Source organism: Zalophus californianus, chromosome 9, assembly GCF_009762305.2.
Source record: "Zalophus californianus isolate mZalCal1 chromosome 9, mZalCal1.pri.v2, whole genome shotgun sequence".
NCBI classification, from domain to species: domain Eukaryota; kingdom Metazoa; phylum Chordata; class Mammalia; order Carnivora; family Otariidae; genus Zalophus; species Zalophus californianus.
In genome coordinates, this window is record NC_045603.1 from 103278620 (window position 1) to 103297623 (window position 19004).

The window sequence follows — 19004 nt, forward strand, 5'->3', positions numbered from 1 at the left end:
AATAAAACGGTGTTGTTAACCATAGTCACCATGCTGTGTAGTACATCCTGAGAACTTTACTGTCTTATAATTGGAAGTTTGTACTCTTTGACCGCTTTCACGCATTTCACACACTCCTCTCCCTGCCCCTGGTAACCAACCATCTGTTCTCTGTTTGTCTGAGTTCAGTTGTTTAGATTCCACATATAAGCGAGATCATGTAATATTTCTCTTTTTCTGTCTGACATACTTCATTTTGCATAATGCCTTCAAGCTCCATCCATGTTGTTACAAATGGAAGGAATTCCTTCCTTTTTTTAATGGGTAAATAGTATTACATTCTGTATATGTACCATGACTGCTTTATCCATTCATCCATCAGTGCACATTTAGGCTGATTCCTGTCTCGGCTACTATAAATAATGCTGCAATGAATATGGGGGTATGGATAATCTTTTCGAGATAGTGATTTTGTTTCCTTTGGATATATACCCTGAAGCAGAATTCCTGGATCATATGGTAGTTCTGTTTGTAACTTTTTGAGGAAGCTTCATACTGTTTTCCATAGTGACTGTATTGAATTACATTCCCACCAACAGTGTAAAAGGGTTCTCTTTTCTGTACATCCCCACCATACTTATTTCTTTTTTTTTCTTCTCAAACTATTCCAAAAAACAGACAAGGAAGGAAAACTTCCAAATTCATTCTGTGAAGCCAGCATTACCCTGATACCAAAACCAGATTAAGACTCCACTACAGGCCAGTATCCCTGATGAACATGGATGCAGAAATTCTTAATAAAATACTAGCAAACCAAACACAACAATACATTTAAAAGAAGTCATTCACCACAGTCAAGTAGCATTTATTCCTGGTTTGCAGGGGTGGTTGTATATTCACAAATCAATCAGTGTGATACACCACAATAATAAAAGAACCATATGATCATTTCAGTAGATGGATTTTTTTGCCTTTATTATTTGGCATTTGACAAAGTATAACATCCATTCATGGTAAAAACCCTCAACAAAGTAGGTCTAGAGGGAACATACCTCAACATAATAAAGACATATACAAAAAACCCACAGCTAATATCATCCTCAGTGCCTCTATGGTCAGGAACAAGATAGGGATGTCTACTCTCACTACAGTTACTTAACATAGTACTGGAAGTCCTAGCCACAGCAATCAGACAACAAAAAGAAATAAAAGGCATCCAAATTGGTAAGGAAGAAGTCAAACTTTGACTATTTGCAGATCACGTGATAGTTTATATAGAAAACCTTTGAAAGACTCCACGAAAAAACTGCTAGAACTGATCAATGAATTCAGTAAAGTCACAAGTATACAAAATAACGTTGAGAAAGCTGTTGTATTTCTCTACACCAATAATGAAGCAACAGAAAGAGAAATTAAGGAATCAATCCCATTTACAGTTGTAACAGTTAAGATCCCTAAGAATGAACCTAACCAAAGAGGTGAAAGACTGTACTCTGAGAACTATAAAACACTGATGAAAGAAATTGTAGATGACACAAAGAAATGGAAAGACATTCCATGCTTATGGATAGGAAGAACAAATATTGTTAGAATGTCTATATTACCCAAAGCAATCTACACATTTAATGTAATGCCCATCAAAATACCACCAGCAGGGTTGCCTGGGTGGCTCAGTTGGTTAAGCATCCGCCTTCAGCTCAGGTCCTGGTATTGAGCCCTACATCGGGCTCTCTGCTCAGCAGGGAGCCTGCTTCTCCCTCTCCCTCTGCCCCCTCCTTTGTGCATGCTCTCTCTCTCTCAAGTAAAGAAATAAAATATTAAAAAAAAAAATACCACTAGCATTTTTAGAGTTAGAGTTAGAACAAATAGTCCTAAAATTTGTATGGAACTACGGAAGACCCTGAATAGCCAAAGCAATCTTGAAAAAGAAAAGCAAAACTGGAGGCATCACAATTCTGGACTTCAAGTTATATTAAAAAGCTGTAGTGATCAAGACAGTACGGTACTAACACAAAAATAGAACAGAGTGGAAATGGAACAGAAACACTTCTAGCTTAGGAATTTATGCCCTGTAGGTGAATTTCCATATTTTATGTCTTCTGCGTGAGACAATGACCTCAGAATTATTAAGGAAAGCATTGAAATTCAACTTCTGAATTACGAGAACTGTAAAAAGTGCTGAATTCTTTTTTTTTCCCTCTGGGAAGAGACATCTCTTTCTGGAGAATTTTTTTTATCACAAGTTTTTAAAAATTCTATTTTTGATCTTTTACTTTCTTTCTCTTGCTTATTCTTTTCTTATACCATTTCCTTCTACCTTTTTTTCTCCTTTTCTTACTGACTTTTCTCCCTTTAGGATCCTGAAATAGTATTAAGCCACCCATTCCGACCAGTGAGTGATGTGACAGAGTAGTGCCATAAAGCCCTGGTTGATGTTTTTTCTGTATTTTTTATGAGTGGTTTTTTACTACTCTGTAGAAAAAGAATGCACTTGACCTTCTCTCTCCCTTCCTCAAGTAGGAACTCTAGACTTAAAAAATAACTCCTTTCTAAAGTATATTGGGATGAATACAAAGTGGAAAAGTTTCTGTAAGATCAAAATTTCCCTCCAGGCATTGGGAAGTGTTTGCATTTCTGCTGCTTTTGCCTTGTTTTATTCTTAATGAGTTAATTCATTCAGGGCTGCCTCTCTTTCTTCTTGATTTTACTTTGTTGTGGCTTTTAACCACACCAGTTTAGATTAGAATTTTGCTAACACATGAAAATACATGGCTGCCAGGGGAATCTTTTTTAAAGGCCACTGTTAGTAACTGGATTTTCCTAACTGATTAAACCTGAAACAAAAGATGTTGGTAAAGGTCTTGATCTTAGAAGTACAGCTTTTGCTTTGACAAAGTATTTAGCCCAATTTATAGGAACATTTCTCTTTTACTCAAGGTATTTTGCATCAGAGCTTTCCGAAGTATTTCCTAATAATATATATTTACCCCTTTAATATTTTTTCAAACCATTTTAAAGAACTAATTATGTTTTATTGTCTATTAAATAAGGGAAAATAAAACATCTTCACCTCTACCTTCTCTTTAAATACATTATACATGCATGGCTTTAGAGTTTCGGGAGAAAAATTAAAGACTTGATAATTAGTTTTTAATTATTGAAGTTGCTTTGCATTCCAAAATGCACTGAAGGTACTAGTTATATTTGCAACAGGAATCTGAAAATTTTTTCTTGGTTCTACATGGGACTGTTGATTTCCGACTTTGCTTGTTCCATGTTATCTTGTAAAATCCTGAATCCTATCTTAGGAAGATACCTGCGTGTGGATAGCCATTTTCTTAACCTAACTTCATTTTTTTTTTAAATATTTATTTATTAGAGAGAGATTGAGAGAGTGTGGGGGGAGGGGCAGAGGGAGAGGGAGAGAATCTTAAGCAGACTCCATGCTGAGCACGGAGCCAAATGTGAGGCTCCATCTCATGATCCTGGGATCATGACCTGAGCTGAAACCAAGGATCAGACGCTTAACCAACTGAGCCACCCAGGTGCCCTGTAACCTAGCTTCAGTTTTATGGCATCACATTAGTAGTGTCTATATGATTGTGTATGCTCCAGGCCATGTGATTCATACATGCTTGGTAAAGCAGTATATAGGAAAAGAGAAGGGAAGTAAGGGTCAAGTGGGAATTAGATCTCAGCATTGGCATTGGTTATAGTAACATCAGCAGTGAATCTCTAGTGATGCCTTTTTGAGAGATTGGAGAGATTATCTTGGAGAGATCAATAGTCGATCAGTAGTAGTCTAATGGCTTGTTTGTATGTCTCACACTCAGAAAAACATGTCTTGTCATATGATTTTTGGCCTAATATTCAGATATGTACTGTAGTACATCTAAACACAAATCCATTTGAAATCCATGATAATTATTTCTCAATTTATTACTACTGTTTTGTCTTTGTAATATTTAAGCAGAGAAAAGCTTCATAAATTGAAGACCCGCTATTAGATATTTGATAATGCTCTATTTAAATTGAAATATAGATGGTCCTTTGGGACATGGTTTGCCCACTGCCACTATATATATGTCTGATAGAATTTGAACACTTTGCTTTGTAGGCACATGAGGCAACATTGGAAGCCAGAGCCAGTCCAGAGATGAGTGACCGAATACAGCAATTGGAGAGAGAGATTGCTAGGTTCAAAGATGAATCTAGCAAGGCCCAGGCAGAAGTTGACCGCCTCTTGGAAATATTGAAGGAAGTGGAAAATGAGAAGAATGACAAAGATAAGAAGATCGCAGAGTTGGAAAGGTAAGGATAGGAAAGCTGAATGGTGGACTTACTGTGTTAGAAAGGTTTAAAGTATGGTTTTAAAACTGTATACTTTGGGGGGCATACTTGTTCAGTATATCTGCCTCTCGGAATTTAGGTTCTTGAGTGTTTGTATTATTTTTTTTAATCTACTTTTTATTCTGAGTCATTGTAAATTCATTGCTGCAACATCTGAAAGGCAACATCAAATGGGGATATATTAGGAAGCTGTGGACACCGGCATCATTGATTGGAAAGTGAGAAAGTATTCATCAATGAAGAAATTAAACTTTTCACTAGCTAATCATGAGGGTACACATAGCTACTTGCTTTTTAATTACTTCATTATCTACAGAGCAAATAAACCTCAAGTTCAAGGAGGTAATATTTTTTCATTGGCTTAGACCTTTTTTTATTGAGCCCGATGCTCCTTTCGGCTTTGAATTTTTAGACTTTACGCAATTTGTATTGTGGAGAAGAAGGCTGTTACATCAGTGCATAGGTCAGATTTAGAAGAAGCAACATTTTGAGGATAATTTAAGAGGCTTGGATATGATTTTTATGGGTCTTTGACTTTGAATTCTTCAAAATGAGCTGTGTTTACAGGTCTAGCCTGACAGCTCTCTTGGAGTTTTCTTTTTTTTTTTGTAATTAGAGTGTTTTATACTAAAGATTAAGTATATGTCTTCCGACCTCTTCTTTTACAGCATGTATTTAACATAAATTTACAAGTACTTTGAAGTAATTCTTCTAGTAGAACTTCATTCATCACTCATATTCTTCTAAATAGAAACAACAGTGACAGAATGAAGTCATTAACCTATGTGGCTCCTTGGAGCTGATTCTTAGGAATATTTTATTTTCATGTTCTTCAAGATTGGGAAATATGAGATGACTTTCGTAAGTTGTTTATTAAGTTTAAAATTTTTGGGAGACTGGGAGACTTGAGATTCCCCCCTGGAATTGATTTTTTTCCTGTTCTGTACCCATAGAATTTTGATTTTCAAGAAACTAAAACAATAAAGTCTAACCCTCACAATTTTTCTTCACTATACTGATTGCATACTCATGAGATTCTTCTTACTTTGATATTAACTCTATTCATATTTTCTGGTTCTGGATAAGACGAATGGATAGAATTCTTTAGATTAGAATTAAAAATTACTGGTCTCCAGATGAGATTATTGTATTTTTATATGCCCCTTTTCATGTTTGCATTACAGTTTGTCCCCCAGCACACACACACACTTACATACTCACGTGAACACATGCCTCTCTGCTTTTGTGTTGGCCTGAAATCAGCAGTGCTGCATAGGTTTTAAAATATAATACTTTTGATGGATTAGTGACTTCCCACCAAATATTTTAATGTTTCAGAAGAAAAATTCCTGATCAAGTTTCATTTTTCGGTTTGTTTTCTTGTATTAGAAATCTACATTGAAATTATTGCTTGTTATTCCAGGCTGCTTGCTTGAAAAACTTTTTGATTCATTTTTGGACCTAATACTGATTTTTGGAGTTGGGTGTGACTTGGAAGATAGTAAGAAATAGGATTAAATCTATATTTGATACCCAAAGCACAACAAATAGCTTTCATTAACCACTGTATTTCTCACATTTTGAGAAAGTTGTAAATTATCTACTCTTTCCACAGAATATAACTTAAAAGGTTGGAAAGCACCACACAGTTTTAGCCTCTAGCCAGGTACCATTGTAATTTTGTTTTAGGATTTGACACAAAGTTTCTTGGCTATCAAAAAAAAGAAAGTTTTTAAAACTCAGTTTTTGCTACTGGCTTTATAATTTGTTGCCCAGCTATATAGTTTAAGATATGAATGATAGAGACAGTTAGGATTATATTATGCCTTTTGTTCCCATATTTAGTACTGAGGTGCATGTGTGTGGCTGCTGTGTTTCTTACTAACCATTTGCTTCTTGTGTTGCCATTCCACTATTTCCTATGTGTGGGTGTCTGTCTCCCCATAATTTATCATTTGAATTTCTTCACCTTTCTTTTGATTTGTCTTATCATGGTCCTAATCCATTGGGGTTTTGGTCTCTGTGTGTCTCTGTGTGTGTCCCCTCTTGGCCATGCTGTTTCTCAGAAAGCCAGTCTCCCGCAGTTTGTACCTTCCACGCCAGGTTTCTGTCCCTGCACCGTCAGGGGGGTTTGTTTGGGCCTTCCTGGGAAAGTGAGTGTTATGTAAGGCTACAGTTCTGTACTAGACTGAATTGCTCCTGCCGCTCCTGCTACTGCTGAGGCTTGCTGGGAATTTTGCTTGATCAGAATTAAAGAACAGCCGGTATGTGTCAAGTTGAACTGTACCTCTTGGGTACTTTGTTTTGTGGAAAAAGTATGTGTTCTGTCTGGTACGATTCTGATATTGTTGCTTATGATTGTCTTCGTCTTTGTTTCTAGCCAATCTTGTATGTGGTTGTTCTAATGCTGGAATTCCCTTTAAGTAGTGTCCCCTTACTAGTGTGACGGTAGTGCCACACTGTAACTCAGGATGTAGAATTCATTTCCAAGGGTGTTCAGCAGCCTTCTAAATGCAAAAAGTAGACTGTTATGATCATCGAACTAGAGAAAATTCTTAGTAACCTTTGCATATTTCCTAGTGCTTCTTATATAAGGATCTCCAATGTTAAAAGGTTTAGATTAAAGAATTCATAAAGAATTCCCAGTCCTGTTCTTTGTGATCTAGATAAAAATGAATAGTCCCTTACATTGCCCTTGTAGAACAATAGTAGCTCCTGTTAGAAGATGATTCAGTGTTGTAGCACTGACTTACTGCAGTTTTTTTTTTTTTAAAGATTTTATTTATTTATTTGACACAGAGAGAGAGATAGCGAGAGCAGGAACACAAGCAGGGGGGGTGGGAGAGGGAGAAGCAGGCTTACTATGGAGCAGGGAGCCCGATGCGGGGCTCGATCCCAGGACCCCCGGGATCATGACCTGAGCCAAAGGCAGACGCTTAACGACTGAGCCACCTAGGCACCCTGACTTACTGTAGTTTTTATTTTTTTATTTTTTAAAGATTTTATTTATTTATTTGAGAGAGAGAATGAGATAGAGCATGAGAGGGGGTAGGGGTCAGAGGGAGAAGCAGACTCCCTGCTGAGCAGGGAGCCCGATGCGGGACTCATCCCAGGAGCCTGGGATCATGACCTGAGCCGAAGGCAGTCGCTTAACCAACTGAGCCACCCAGGCGCCCACTTACTGCAGTTTTTAAAAGGATTATGTAAGCCCACCATAGGTCTGCACATACAAAATATTTTCCCAATTAAATGTAAGAAGTATTACTTCTAAATTCATATTTTATACTGTGGTGTATGTAAGTTGGGAGTGCAACCAGAGAGGCAGAAGTAGTAGGAGATATATATATATATATAATGTCTGGAAATTTATTACAAGGAGTTGTCTTGCATGATTGTGAGGGACTGGCAAAGGAAGTCTGAAATCTGGATGGCTAGCTGACGGGAAGAGAAGATCACCAGCAGGATAGAAATCCCATGGGCACAAGCAAAAATTCTGCCAAGTCCATAGGCAGAATTTTTTTTTCTCACCTGTTTTTAGACGCCTTCCAAAGGATTCAGTTATACCTACTCTGATTATCTGGGATAATCTCCTTTACTTAAATGGATTAGAGGATTTAATTATACCTGCAAAATACCTTCATAGCAACATCTAAATTAGTGTTTAGTTAAGTGTCTGAGTGCTTTACCCTAGCCAAGTTGACATTTTAAAAAGTTATCATCAGGTGATTTTGGATAGTCTTAACAAATCAATTTAAAGAAGAACAAAAACAAAAATAAAAAAACCCTAGAGCTTTACCTGTCCTTATATAAGTAGATCAATTTAGATTAGCCTCAGGAACCCTGAATGTAGTTATGAATTTCTCTTCTAAAGTGATCATATTAGAGTTTCTTTTTAGATTTATAATAGAGAGGCTTATCTTTGGATAATGTTTAAAATATTGAAAGAAGAGTAGTGTAGGCTGATAGAATTCTGATTTAATATCTTTTCAGACTTCTGCAATAATTGTTTAAAATTTTTTTAATTAAAGAAATTGTTTTTATTGAAGTATAATTGGCATATGACATTATATTAATTTCAGGCATACAGTGTAATGATTCAGTATTTGTGTAGATTGCAAAATAATCACCACAATAACTGCAGTTAACATCTGTTATGGTACACAGTTACAGAAAGTTTTTTTTCATATGATGAGAACTTTTAAGATCTGTTTTCTTAGCAACTTTCAAATACACCCTACAGTATTGTTAACTGTAGTCACCATGCTGTACGTTAGATCCCCAGGAAGTTTATACCTTTGACAACCTCTAACCATTTCGCCACCCCCACCCCCCAACCCATACCTCTGGCAACCACTTAGCTGTTCTCTCTACCTGTGAGTTCATTTTGGGGTTTTTTTGTTATATATATTTTAATTGAAGTAGAGTTGACATACAATATTATATTAGTTTCAGGTAGACAACATAATGACTTGACATTTATATACATTATGAAATGCTCACCACGGTTAAGTGTAGTGACCATCTGTCACCATTCAAAGTTATTATATTACTGACTGTATTCCCTGTGCTATATTTTCATCCCCATAACTTAAATTCTTTTATGCTGGAAGTTTGTACCTTTTTTTCCCCTTTCACCTATTTCACCCATTCTACCTTCCCCCTCCCTTTTGACAACGACCAGTTAGTTTTCTGGATTTATGAGTCTATTTCTGTTTTTGTTTTTTTTTGTTTTTGGTATTTGTTTTGTTTTTTATTGTAGCATTTTTCTTTTTCTGTTTGACTTATTTCACTTGGCATAATACCATCTAGGTCCATCCATTTGTGCCAGATGGCAAGGTTTTATTTTTTTATGAATGAATGATATTCCATTATAAATATATATACCACATCTTCTTTATCCATGTGTCGATGGGCAGTTAGCTTGCTTCCATATCTTGGTTCTGGTAAGTAATGCTGCAGTAAACATAGGGGTACATACATCTTCTGATTTTGTGTTTTTGTTTTCTTTGGGTGAATATCCAGAAGTGGATTACTGGGTCTCATAGTATTTTAATTTTTTAAGGAACCTCCATATTGTTTTCCACAGTGACTGCACTGGTTTGCATTCCCAACAACAGTGCACCAGGGTTCTCTTTTCTCCACATCTTCACCAACACTAGTTATTTCTTGTCTTTTTTGGTATTAGCCATTCTGGCTGATGTGAGGTGATATCTCACTGTGGTTTTGATTTGCATTTCCCTGATGATTCATGGTATTGAGCATCTTTTGTCAGTTGGCCATCTTTATGTCTTCTTTGGAAACATGCCTATTCCATCTTCTGCCCATTTTTTAAATTAGTTTTTTGTTGTTGTTGAATTGTTTGAATTCTTTATATATTCTAGATATTAGCCCCTTATCAGATATATCTTTTGCATGTATCTTCTCTTATTCAGTAGGTTGCCTTTTCATTTTGTTGATGGTTTCCTTTGCTATGCAAAAGCTCTTTGATTTGATATAGTTCCAATAGTTTATTTTTGCTTTTGTTACCCTTTTCAGAGGAGACAGATCCAAAAAAACTATTGCTAAAACTGATATCTAAGTATTTACTACTTATGGTTTCTTTTAGGAGTTTTATGGTTTTAGGTCTTACCATTTAGGTTTTTTATCTGTTTTGAGGTTCTTGTTTTGTTTTTGTTTTTTTTTAATACAGTGATAGAAAGTAGTCTGGTTTGATTCTTTTGTATGTAGCTCTTTAGTGTTCCCGACACCATTTACTGAAGAGAATGTCTTTTGCCCATTGCATATTCTTGCCTCCTTTGTTGTAGATTAATTGACTGTGTAAGTGTGGGCTTATTTCATGGCTCTTTATCCTCTTTCATTGATCTGTGCGTCTGTTTTTGTTCCAGTGCCGTACTGTTTTGATTACTATAGCTTTGTAGTATAGTTCAAAATCTGGGCTTGTGATACCTCCAGCTTTGTTGTTTTTTCTCAAGATTGCTTTTGCTATTGAGGGTCTTTTGTGTTTTCATACAAATTTTAGAATTATTCTAGTTCTGTGCAAAATACATTGGTATTTTGATAGGGATCGCATTGAATATAGATTGCTTTGGATAGCATGGACATTTTAACAATATTAATTCTTCCAGCCCATGAGCATAATATATCTTTTCATTTGTTTGTGTCATCTTCAGTTTGGGAGTGTCCTTGAACTCATTTTAGGAGTATTTCTGAAATTGCACTTCCTGTTATGTGATATAGTACATTTTCTTAAAGTTTAAACTATTTTGAAACAAGATTTTCTGTAATTTGCCACCCAAAACATTCAGACGGTTACAGTTTACAAACTTACTTCCCCCTTTTTTGTTTCCTTTTTAAAGTGTTTCTATAGTAGAAGCAACCATTTTGAAAAGATTTAAAATTTTGAGAAGTTAAACAAGGATTGAAGGTGCTAGAACAGAAGCAGCTTAGAGGCCTTAACCAAGGTTGGGCTATCTTTGTCTACCAGATACTTTATGAATCTAAAATTAACTTCCTCCTGTTTTAATTACTGCCTTAAATCAGGAGTGATTCCCTTGTCATTACAACTTTGGTTCTTTTAAATAAAGCAGTAATTTGAGGATACCAGTTAAAGCAGTTACACAGATTGTGCTGTGCTGATATTTTCAGATACGTCCACACAGGTGTCAGTGCTTCTTTACCTTTGTTTCAGTCCTCTCTTTGTCTCTTCTCTTACTTCATCCCCAGCCAAATGCCTGGAACAAATCTTGTCCCTTTACTTTTTGAAAGGGCCTTCATTATACAGGAGATTTTTGCCCTCAATCAGGCAACTATTTTAAAGAGGGATATATTTGACCTTTTAATTGTAAACAAGTTTTTATTGTGGCAGAAATGGCCTTATTTCACTTTGAAGTGGGCATTACTCTTAACTCATTTGTATTCAACAATCGATTCTTTCTCTGTCCTTTAGTGGAAACATTAAAAAGCAAACTGGCACATATTTTGGGTGGAGATTTCCTGTAGGAACTCTGTAAGCCTTCCATGTCTTCCTTTTGGGGTGTTTATCAGGTAGATCTTGTTTTTCTTAGAAAGATGCCCCTAAAATTTTAATGTACTTTGTTTAATAGTTCTATTTGTTAATTTTAGCTGCCCCTTCTTGTATCATGACTTTTTTGTTTTTGGAAAAGGTTCTTATATAGAGTTTTTAAAATACAGATAAGGAGGCTGAGGCACAGAGAGATTATAATTGTCTGGTCCTCTATCACATAAGTAAGTAGGTGGTAATAGAGTTGTGCCTAACAATTCCAGAGTCTTTCCCTTCCTTTTTTTTTCCCCCCTAACCTCCTGTGTTCAATTTTTTATTAATGAACTTACCATCTAGAAAGGGAAGATGGAGACATCTGGATGATTCAGAGGTTGTTCACTTGAAGATCTTGCTGAGGTCCAAGGCTTTTCCCACATGCTGGAATGCTGTCTTAGAGGACAGGTACTTTGGAACTGGCGTGTGGGTTGCTTTGTCGCCAGGTATCAGTCTTTCCATGTCTGACTTCTAGCCTTTCTGTCAGTCTTGACTCAGTAAAGAGGTATTTCTGGCCCCAGAAGACCAGAACTTCAACAAAGAGCAGCTGTTGTGTTTTCCTTTGTGATGGTGCTAGCACAGGCATCTTTCCATGACTTGTGTGCTAGCTGGACATTTCAGCGATGAGGTTTCAGTTTAAGGTTTGGTTGAGCTCTCCTGAGAAGTAATACTCAATATACCCAATTAATATGTGCCCCTGGATATAGGATTTTCATAGAGAAGGGACTTCTTGAACTTTGTACTCTTCAGTGTGGTCTTTTATTTAATTATTTATTTTAAAGATTTTATTTATTTATTTGACAGAGAGAGACACAGCGAGAGAGGGAACAGAAGCAGGGGGAGTGGGAGAGGGAGAAGCAGGCTTCCCGCCGAGCAGGGAGCCCAATGTGGGACTCGATCCCAGGACCCCCGGGATCATGACCTGAGCCAAAGGCAGACGCTTAACCGACTGAGCCACCTAGGCCCCTGAGTGTGGTCTTTTAATTTTTAAGACCAATATGAAATCACAATGACTTGAAAGATTGTTTGGTTGGAACACTAGTAGGTAATTTTGGACCCTAGACTTTTAATTACAGGTCCTGGAACTCTGGCATAGAGACGTGAAATAGAGAGGGGAAGCCAGGATACTGGTACTGCTACCATTCTGAGGAAGCAAGAGAGTCGGAGACAAGTTTTGTTACTTATTCATTCACATGCACGTATATACACACACATTATTAGGCCAGTCCTATGAGTACTTATAATGGAGGAAACTTAGTTTTTTCACTTTTTGATGGTTAACTTTATTTTCTTTGCTAACCATCTTTTTTAGACCTCATCTTGAACTATTAGTCCTGGGCTCTTGCATCATGACTAAACTTAAATTTTGTGGGCTAGTAAGAAAACCTAAACTGCATGTATAATATTATTTCTAAGGGAATTACATTCTGATTTATAAACAACTGGCTTTATTTAAAAAGTAGAGTATATCTAGTCATGTGATTTAGAGCCTCTTTAGTTGATTTTGTCTCCTCCCCACCGCCCCGATTTTTTTTTTTTTTTTAAAGCAAGAGTGTTCTCACTTTGCTCAGAATTTAGGCTCAAGGTAGTTAGCCCCTGAATTAACTGAGCTTCTAAAGTAGTAACTTAATCTCATTTTGATAAGTGAGATAAATCTGTACTTCTGTGCATCAAGATCAAGGTACTGAACTGATCTTGGACACGAATATTGGGGTTGTTTTCCTATCCTCTCAGGAGTGAGATATAATCTGGTGTGTTATTTGCATGTATGTATGCGTAAGAGAAAGAATTTTTCTGGTGGTATTGGAAGAAATTAGGGAAGATAGTTGCTTCGCTTAAATCCCATGGGTCAAGGATTGGCCTTTTGTTTTTGATTTGCTTTTAAAGATTATTAGTGTCTGAAATTTTATGTAATGAAAATGGAGTTGTCTTTATTTTTCATAAATCTCCTAAAATGTTTTGGGAAATGTGAACTAGTTTACAGGATGATATTTTAAATTTGTGTTTTGATAATCTTAGTAGAATTACCTCTGTTTTTGTAAAAAAATGGACCTCAAAATTAAAAGATGAATCCTTTTTTCTTATCTGCTTTTTCTTACTCTTTTCTCTTTGACTAAAATTTTCTTTTTCTGTATTTGTTTTTGGGAATCTGACCCCTTTTAACTGTTACCTTTTTGGAAAAGAAAGCCAGCTTTACTGACTTCCCTGAGGTAGTAATTTCTCTTTTGTTTATTTGTGCTATTCTTATAGTGTCTATCATGTTCTGTTGTGTGACTCCACATTATTGAGGGCCTAATCAGTGTATATATTAATACAAAGAGACAGAGCTCCTTCCTCGTTTCACTGTCTAATCATCCCACATTTCTTCCATTTTTATCTTTCCATTACCTGTATATTCAGCCCTTTCATCAATCAAACAGATGGAGATTTTATTTTAGTCCCTTATTATACTTAATTAGTGATATTGCAAATATTTTTTATTCATTTCTTCTATATGTTCGTAATGTGTTTACAGTTGTGCCTATACTTTTCCTTCTGTAAAAGTATAAGTAAAACATATCTATAAAATATTTTTATATAATTAATATAATCCCGTGGGATTTTTTGATCTGTAGGTTAGATAGAAGTATAGATAACCTCCTACCTCTTTTGTCACAATGAAATACCAATTATAACTTTTATTTTTACATTTTAACATCTCTGAATCTAGGATACATGTGTAAATAATGGCATGGCTTAGTTTAATTAGTATTTTTTTTTATCTTAGTGATACATAAAGTAATGGTGCATCTTCTGTCCTTGGTGAATAGATATTAAAGATGCATGCAAAGAGAGTGCATAAAATTGTTTCAGAGAATGTGGAAGTGGAAGAAAGTATTTCCAAATTAACTTTATTTTCTAATGTACCCCATTTTAAATGTGTGTGTAACCAAATGAATATATTTACTATTATAATTAGATATTTGACTGTTTTACCTACTTCCTGTTTTTTATGTAGGTAGACCTAAAAAAATTTTTTTGGACCATTTTATTGGGAAAATTGGCTTTATGTTCATGATTGCTTCATATTGGTATCACAGTATATTTAGCCATCTACACAGTATAAGCTAAAAATGTAAACCTACATATTTAGTCTTCATATTTATAATTTTTTTTAAAGAAATGCCAAATTGATACTCAATTTAAGGTCTTACGATACCTTCTGTCTAAAAATTAGTATTAAGCTATATATAGCTTTGGCATAAACTAGTATACAATTCATGAGGAAAATGGTTCCTTTGAGAAGAATTTCCTTACTTTTAAATTCATGGTTATGTATCTTTGACCCATGAAGTTCAGTGTCGGAAAATGTGGTCTTCATGTAGTTTGAGTAGAAGAGAAGTGACTACTGCTGCAGGGGTTGCGTGTTAAGAATGGGCTGTGTTTGGAAAAAAAAAAGGAAAGATACTAAGAGTATGATAACTGAAGATGACTGGTTCTTTATCTGATCCTGCTTGCTTCAGCTTGCTTTCTGGGGAAGCTGCTTGTTTCTTTCTTCCTCCTTGATGAATTTCACTGATTTCATTTAAAAAAAAGAAATTAAACAGCTTTGCGTAATCAATTCTGTTAGGTCATCTTGCCAAAATTTCTTGTGGGCACAGCACCTTGTAATTTACTAGTACAGTCTTTATAGGAATTTTTGTTTAGTTGTTACCTTAAGTTTTTACATAGAGGGGCAAACATTAGAATTCTGTAGAATTTTTCTATATGCAGACTTTTTTCTTCCATATTAATTTCCCAAGAACTATAGTTTGATGCCAAAGTGAAATATGACTCATGAACCATGAAATAGGTAAAAAGTTGCTCACTGTTGATAGGAGTAAGCTTAATTTTTTTCCCCACAGATTTACCTTACCTAGGTCTTATTTAAAGCCATGCAACCATAAGAAATTTCAGTTAGTGTCATTGTTGACCTAAAATTTTTCTGATTTATTGTGTCATAACCAACAAAGATAGAAAATTGGGAACAGTCATTTAGAGATTGGCCTATTTTTGCATTTGAACATTGTCTGCATTCTCTACTGTGTTAAATATGCCAAAGATGCATGGATTTATTTTATACATTCCCTTTAGGAATCTCTAAGCATCACAGAACATATAAAATATGCCCAGGGAGATGTCAACAGACCCACATTTTTATCCTGTATCTGCCACTTACACACTGTGTGATTGTGAGGAAGTCACTTTTATTCTCTGTTTTTCATTTCTCTTTATCTTATAGAGTGGGAATGATAAATTTTGTCATCCTTACCTTTCATTATTTTCACAATGACTTTTAAAAACCCTGGTTTTAAATACTGGAACATTAAAAAACATTAAAATACAAATTGAAATGGTGCTTGCATTCAAGAAATAAACCTTTTGTTTTAGATTCTGCAAGTAAAATTTAGATCCTGAAGATGATCTGGATGGCACTGGCCATTAGAAGTCTTAAGTATTTGGGGATAATACTAACTTCAGTGAAATTGATTAATTTTTAAAAAGGAAAAACTGCCTGTTGTTATAAAAAGCAATAATGAACTACTGGGGCTTCATGCTATATAGGAATACTGAGCATGGCAAATCTTTGCATCTCTAACTGCTGAGCAGTATTAGAAATGGAGTGATGTTTATAGAGCTGTATATTCTTGTTCATTATTGCTTTTAGATTGCACCATTTGAGGTAGATTTTGGTAGATTTGGAATGAGAAAAAAATGAGGTTCTAAATAGGAAAAAGTTATTGTTTTCACATTTGGGGCCATTATTTCAAGTTCTTCCTCATCAATTAGAATTCTGTATTCCAGAGAATGTTTGAAGCTCTCGATGTTTTTCTGCTTTTGTTATGCATAACTTGGATCTAAGAAATGGAGTGTGGGGGATGGGTAAAGGACTAGTCAGTTATAAGGTGGGTATATATAAAATTAAGGTGATTTAAGTTGTGAAATCACAGCTACTTAAATGAAAAGGGGGAGGTGCTGACCTTCTTCTCTTTTCCTTTGTGTTTAATAAATGTTTTTTCCCCCTGCTTCAAGAAATGGTAAATTTTAGACAAAAATTTTCCTTGAAACTTACATTAAGGTACAATGGTGTAATCTAATATGAAAATACACTTGTTGAGAGTTGAAAATCTGAAATTACTAATTTTTAGTGCCTGTGCAAAATCTGTGTTACCCCTTTCCCTTCTCTAATCCTGTGCTTTTATGTTTTGTCTGTGTCTATGAATAACATTGTTTCCTGAATATTGTCCTTACTAATTCTTTCTGACTTTCTCTTTCACATTTTCTTCCTGGATTTGCTGTTGTCTTCAGTCTCACCTCAAGGTCAGTATGCTTGTACTAAAACAAAGAGAAGAGCATGGTGGTGTACTAACATTATCTTGAACTCTAATGAGGAACTGAAATGATAGCCCTTACTCCAGGAGAGATATGTGTAGAAATCTAGTTATGAGTGCATAAAATGTCAGAAGTTTTAGGTTTACCAGAAGAGTGGATTCAAAGTTCTATGCTTCAAAAGATAAAGTAGTCAGAAAGCAAGAATCAGACCGAGCAGGTTTTGACTGAGAGCGAAATGAAGATGAAAGGAGTCACCAGGGGAATGAGAAGAAAAATTGTTTTAATTTAATTAAAATTTCATCAGAGACATAGAAAATGCAGCATGAACGTTGGAGGGAAATTTGCTGTAGTCTGTGGATTTTTAGAAGAATCTTGAAATTATTTTACATGTACAAACCTATACACCCTTGAAATTTTGGTTTTGTTTTGTGATTCTGCTGAATGGTACAACAAGTGATAACCAAAACAGCCAGCGCTACTTGGATTTATCAGTGCCCGAGGCTCTATGGTAGAACCTTTACATCTTTTATTTCAGTTGATCGTCCCAGCAGTATGTAGAGAGATGTATTATTTCCACTCTTTAGGTGAATAACACAAGTTCTGAGCCCATTAAGTAATTTGTCCATCTTTATTGGGAAGAGAAACTAACAGAGCACAATTGGAAACCTAAATTTTTTTTTAAAGAGGGAGGGGGAGGGGCAGAGGGAGAGAGAGAGAGAATCCCAAGGAGGTTCCACACTCAGTGTGGAGCCCAATGTGGGTTTCAGTCTCACAACCCTGAGATCGTGACCTGAGTTGAAATCAAGAGTCGAAATCAAGAGTCACACACCTAACTGGCTGAGCCACCCAGGCACCCCTGAAACCTGAATTTTAGAAGTTATTTCTTTTGCATGTGAGCATGGAAATGTAAATGAAGGCATGAGAATTTCTGATACGGTTCCGAAAATGATACGGTTAACACCCTATGCACTTTACCTTCGCTGCTGTTTTCTAATAGTAATGGCATGATATATATTACTGTTTATAAAAGCACCTGTCTTCTTTGAGTCTCACAGTTGGTGTATGGGTTACACAGGACAGATTATCATTCTGATGAGGAACAAAGATTAGGGAACATGATTTCTCTAGGGTCAACCAACTAGTAAGTGGTGGAACTTAGATTTGAAGGTAGATCTTCTCATTTCAACCTCAGGACTTTATGTATTCTCTGTACTCTATCATCAGATTTAGAGTATGAGCTCTAGAGTCCCAGATGGCTTGAATTTTTTAGGTAGATTTTTCATCTGTGGTGTTTTCATCTGTAAAATTGGGGTAATTATCTGATCTAAAGGGTTGTTGTAAACACTGAATGAGTTCATATAAATAGCACTTAGAACAGTATCTGGTACAGGGTAAACAATCAATATATAGAGCTATTATGATACTTTTTGCCTTTTTCATGGAGTCCTGTTTGATCCGGCAAATGATAGCATGATGTGATATATTTCAGGTTCTTTAAAATAATATACAGTTCTTATTGATTCTTACCACTGTTAATAGAAAGTGCCAAAGTAGAATCCCAGTGGAAAAGCTGTGTATGTGTAGAAAATGTGAAAAGTGGACATATTTCTTCTGTAATGATATTTTAAGACTCCACTTTTCAGGTGCTAATATTCTATTATAAGTAGAAAGATAAGGTGGTGAGGCATTTTAGGAAAAAGGTTCTCTTTCCCATTTCTATTTCCTGGTATTTCTTCTCATTGTTTAAATTGATGACCTAAATGATATTTCTGAAAAAGGCCCCTTACTTTTACTCATTTAAGAATAAAGCAATTTGGGTGTAAAATACAGTAAAAAGCAAAATTAGCCCTTCTTTTCATACTTATACCGATCTAATTTATGAAGAGGCATCTTCAGTCAGATTTACACTGTCCTCTTCCTTCTCTCTCAGCAGATGACCTCCCCTCCTTTGCCTGGTAAGTAGAGCTTTAGGGTACCCACAGTCCTGGGTTTAGGTTTTCACTCGTGTTAACCTTCCTTTTGTTTTCGGTGGAACTCATGTTCCAACTCTTTTTCCGAGGCCTAATTTTCCTATTCTCTTTTCTTTGGTGTTGGTTGTGATCTCTCCTCTTTCATTCATGATTTTGTTGATTTGGGTCCTTTTTCTTTTCTTTTTGATCAGTCTGGCCAGGGGTTTATCAATCTTATTAATTCTTTCAAAGAACCAGCTCCTAGTTTCGTTGATGTGTTCTACTATTCTTTTGGTTTCTATTTCATTGATTTCTGCTCT

At 35.6% G+C, this 19004-nt stretch overlaps 1 protein-coding gene across 16 annotated transcripts in view; it reads left to right on the forward strand.

Moving 5' to 3' along the window:
- The window catches only part of ERC1 (ELKS/RAB6-interacting/CAST family member 1), a 560596-nt gene that overhangs the window by 181174 nt on the left and 360418 nt on the right, over window positions 1–19004 (forward strand). For 13 of the 16 annotated variants that reach the window (XR_003519825.2, XR_003519824.2, XR_003519826.2 and 10 more), the window contains 2 exons: window positions 4097–4290; window positions 16712–16723. Coding sequence is in view for 13 of the 16 variants with exons in the window: in XM_027593114.1 (XP_027448915.1) it covers window positions 4097–4290; window positions 16712–16723 (206 nt within the window). In the remaining 3 variants the exon portion in view is untranslated. The remainder of the gene's footprint in view (window positions 1–4096; window positions 4291–16711; window positions 16724–19004) is intronic. The other 3 variants (XM_027593116.2, XM_027593119.2, XM_027593117.1) reach the window with 1 other exon arrangement.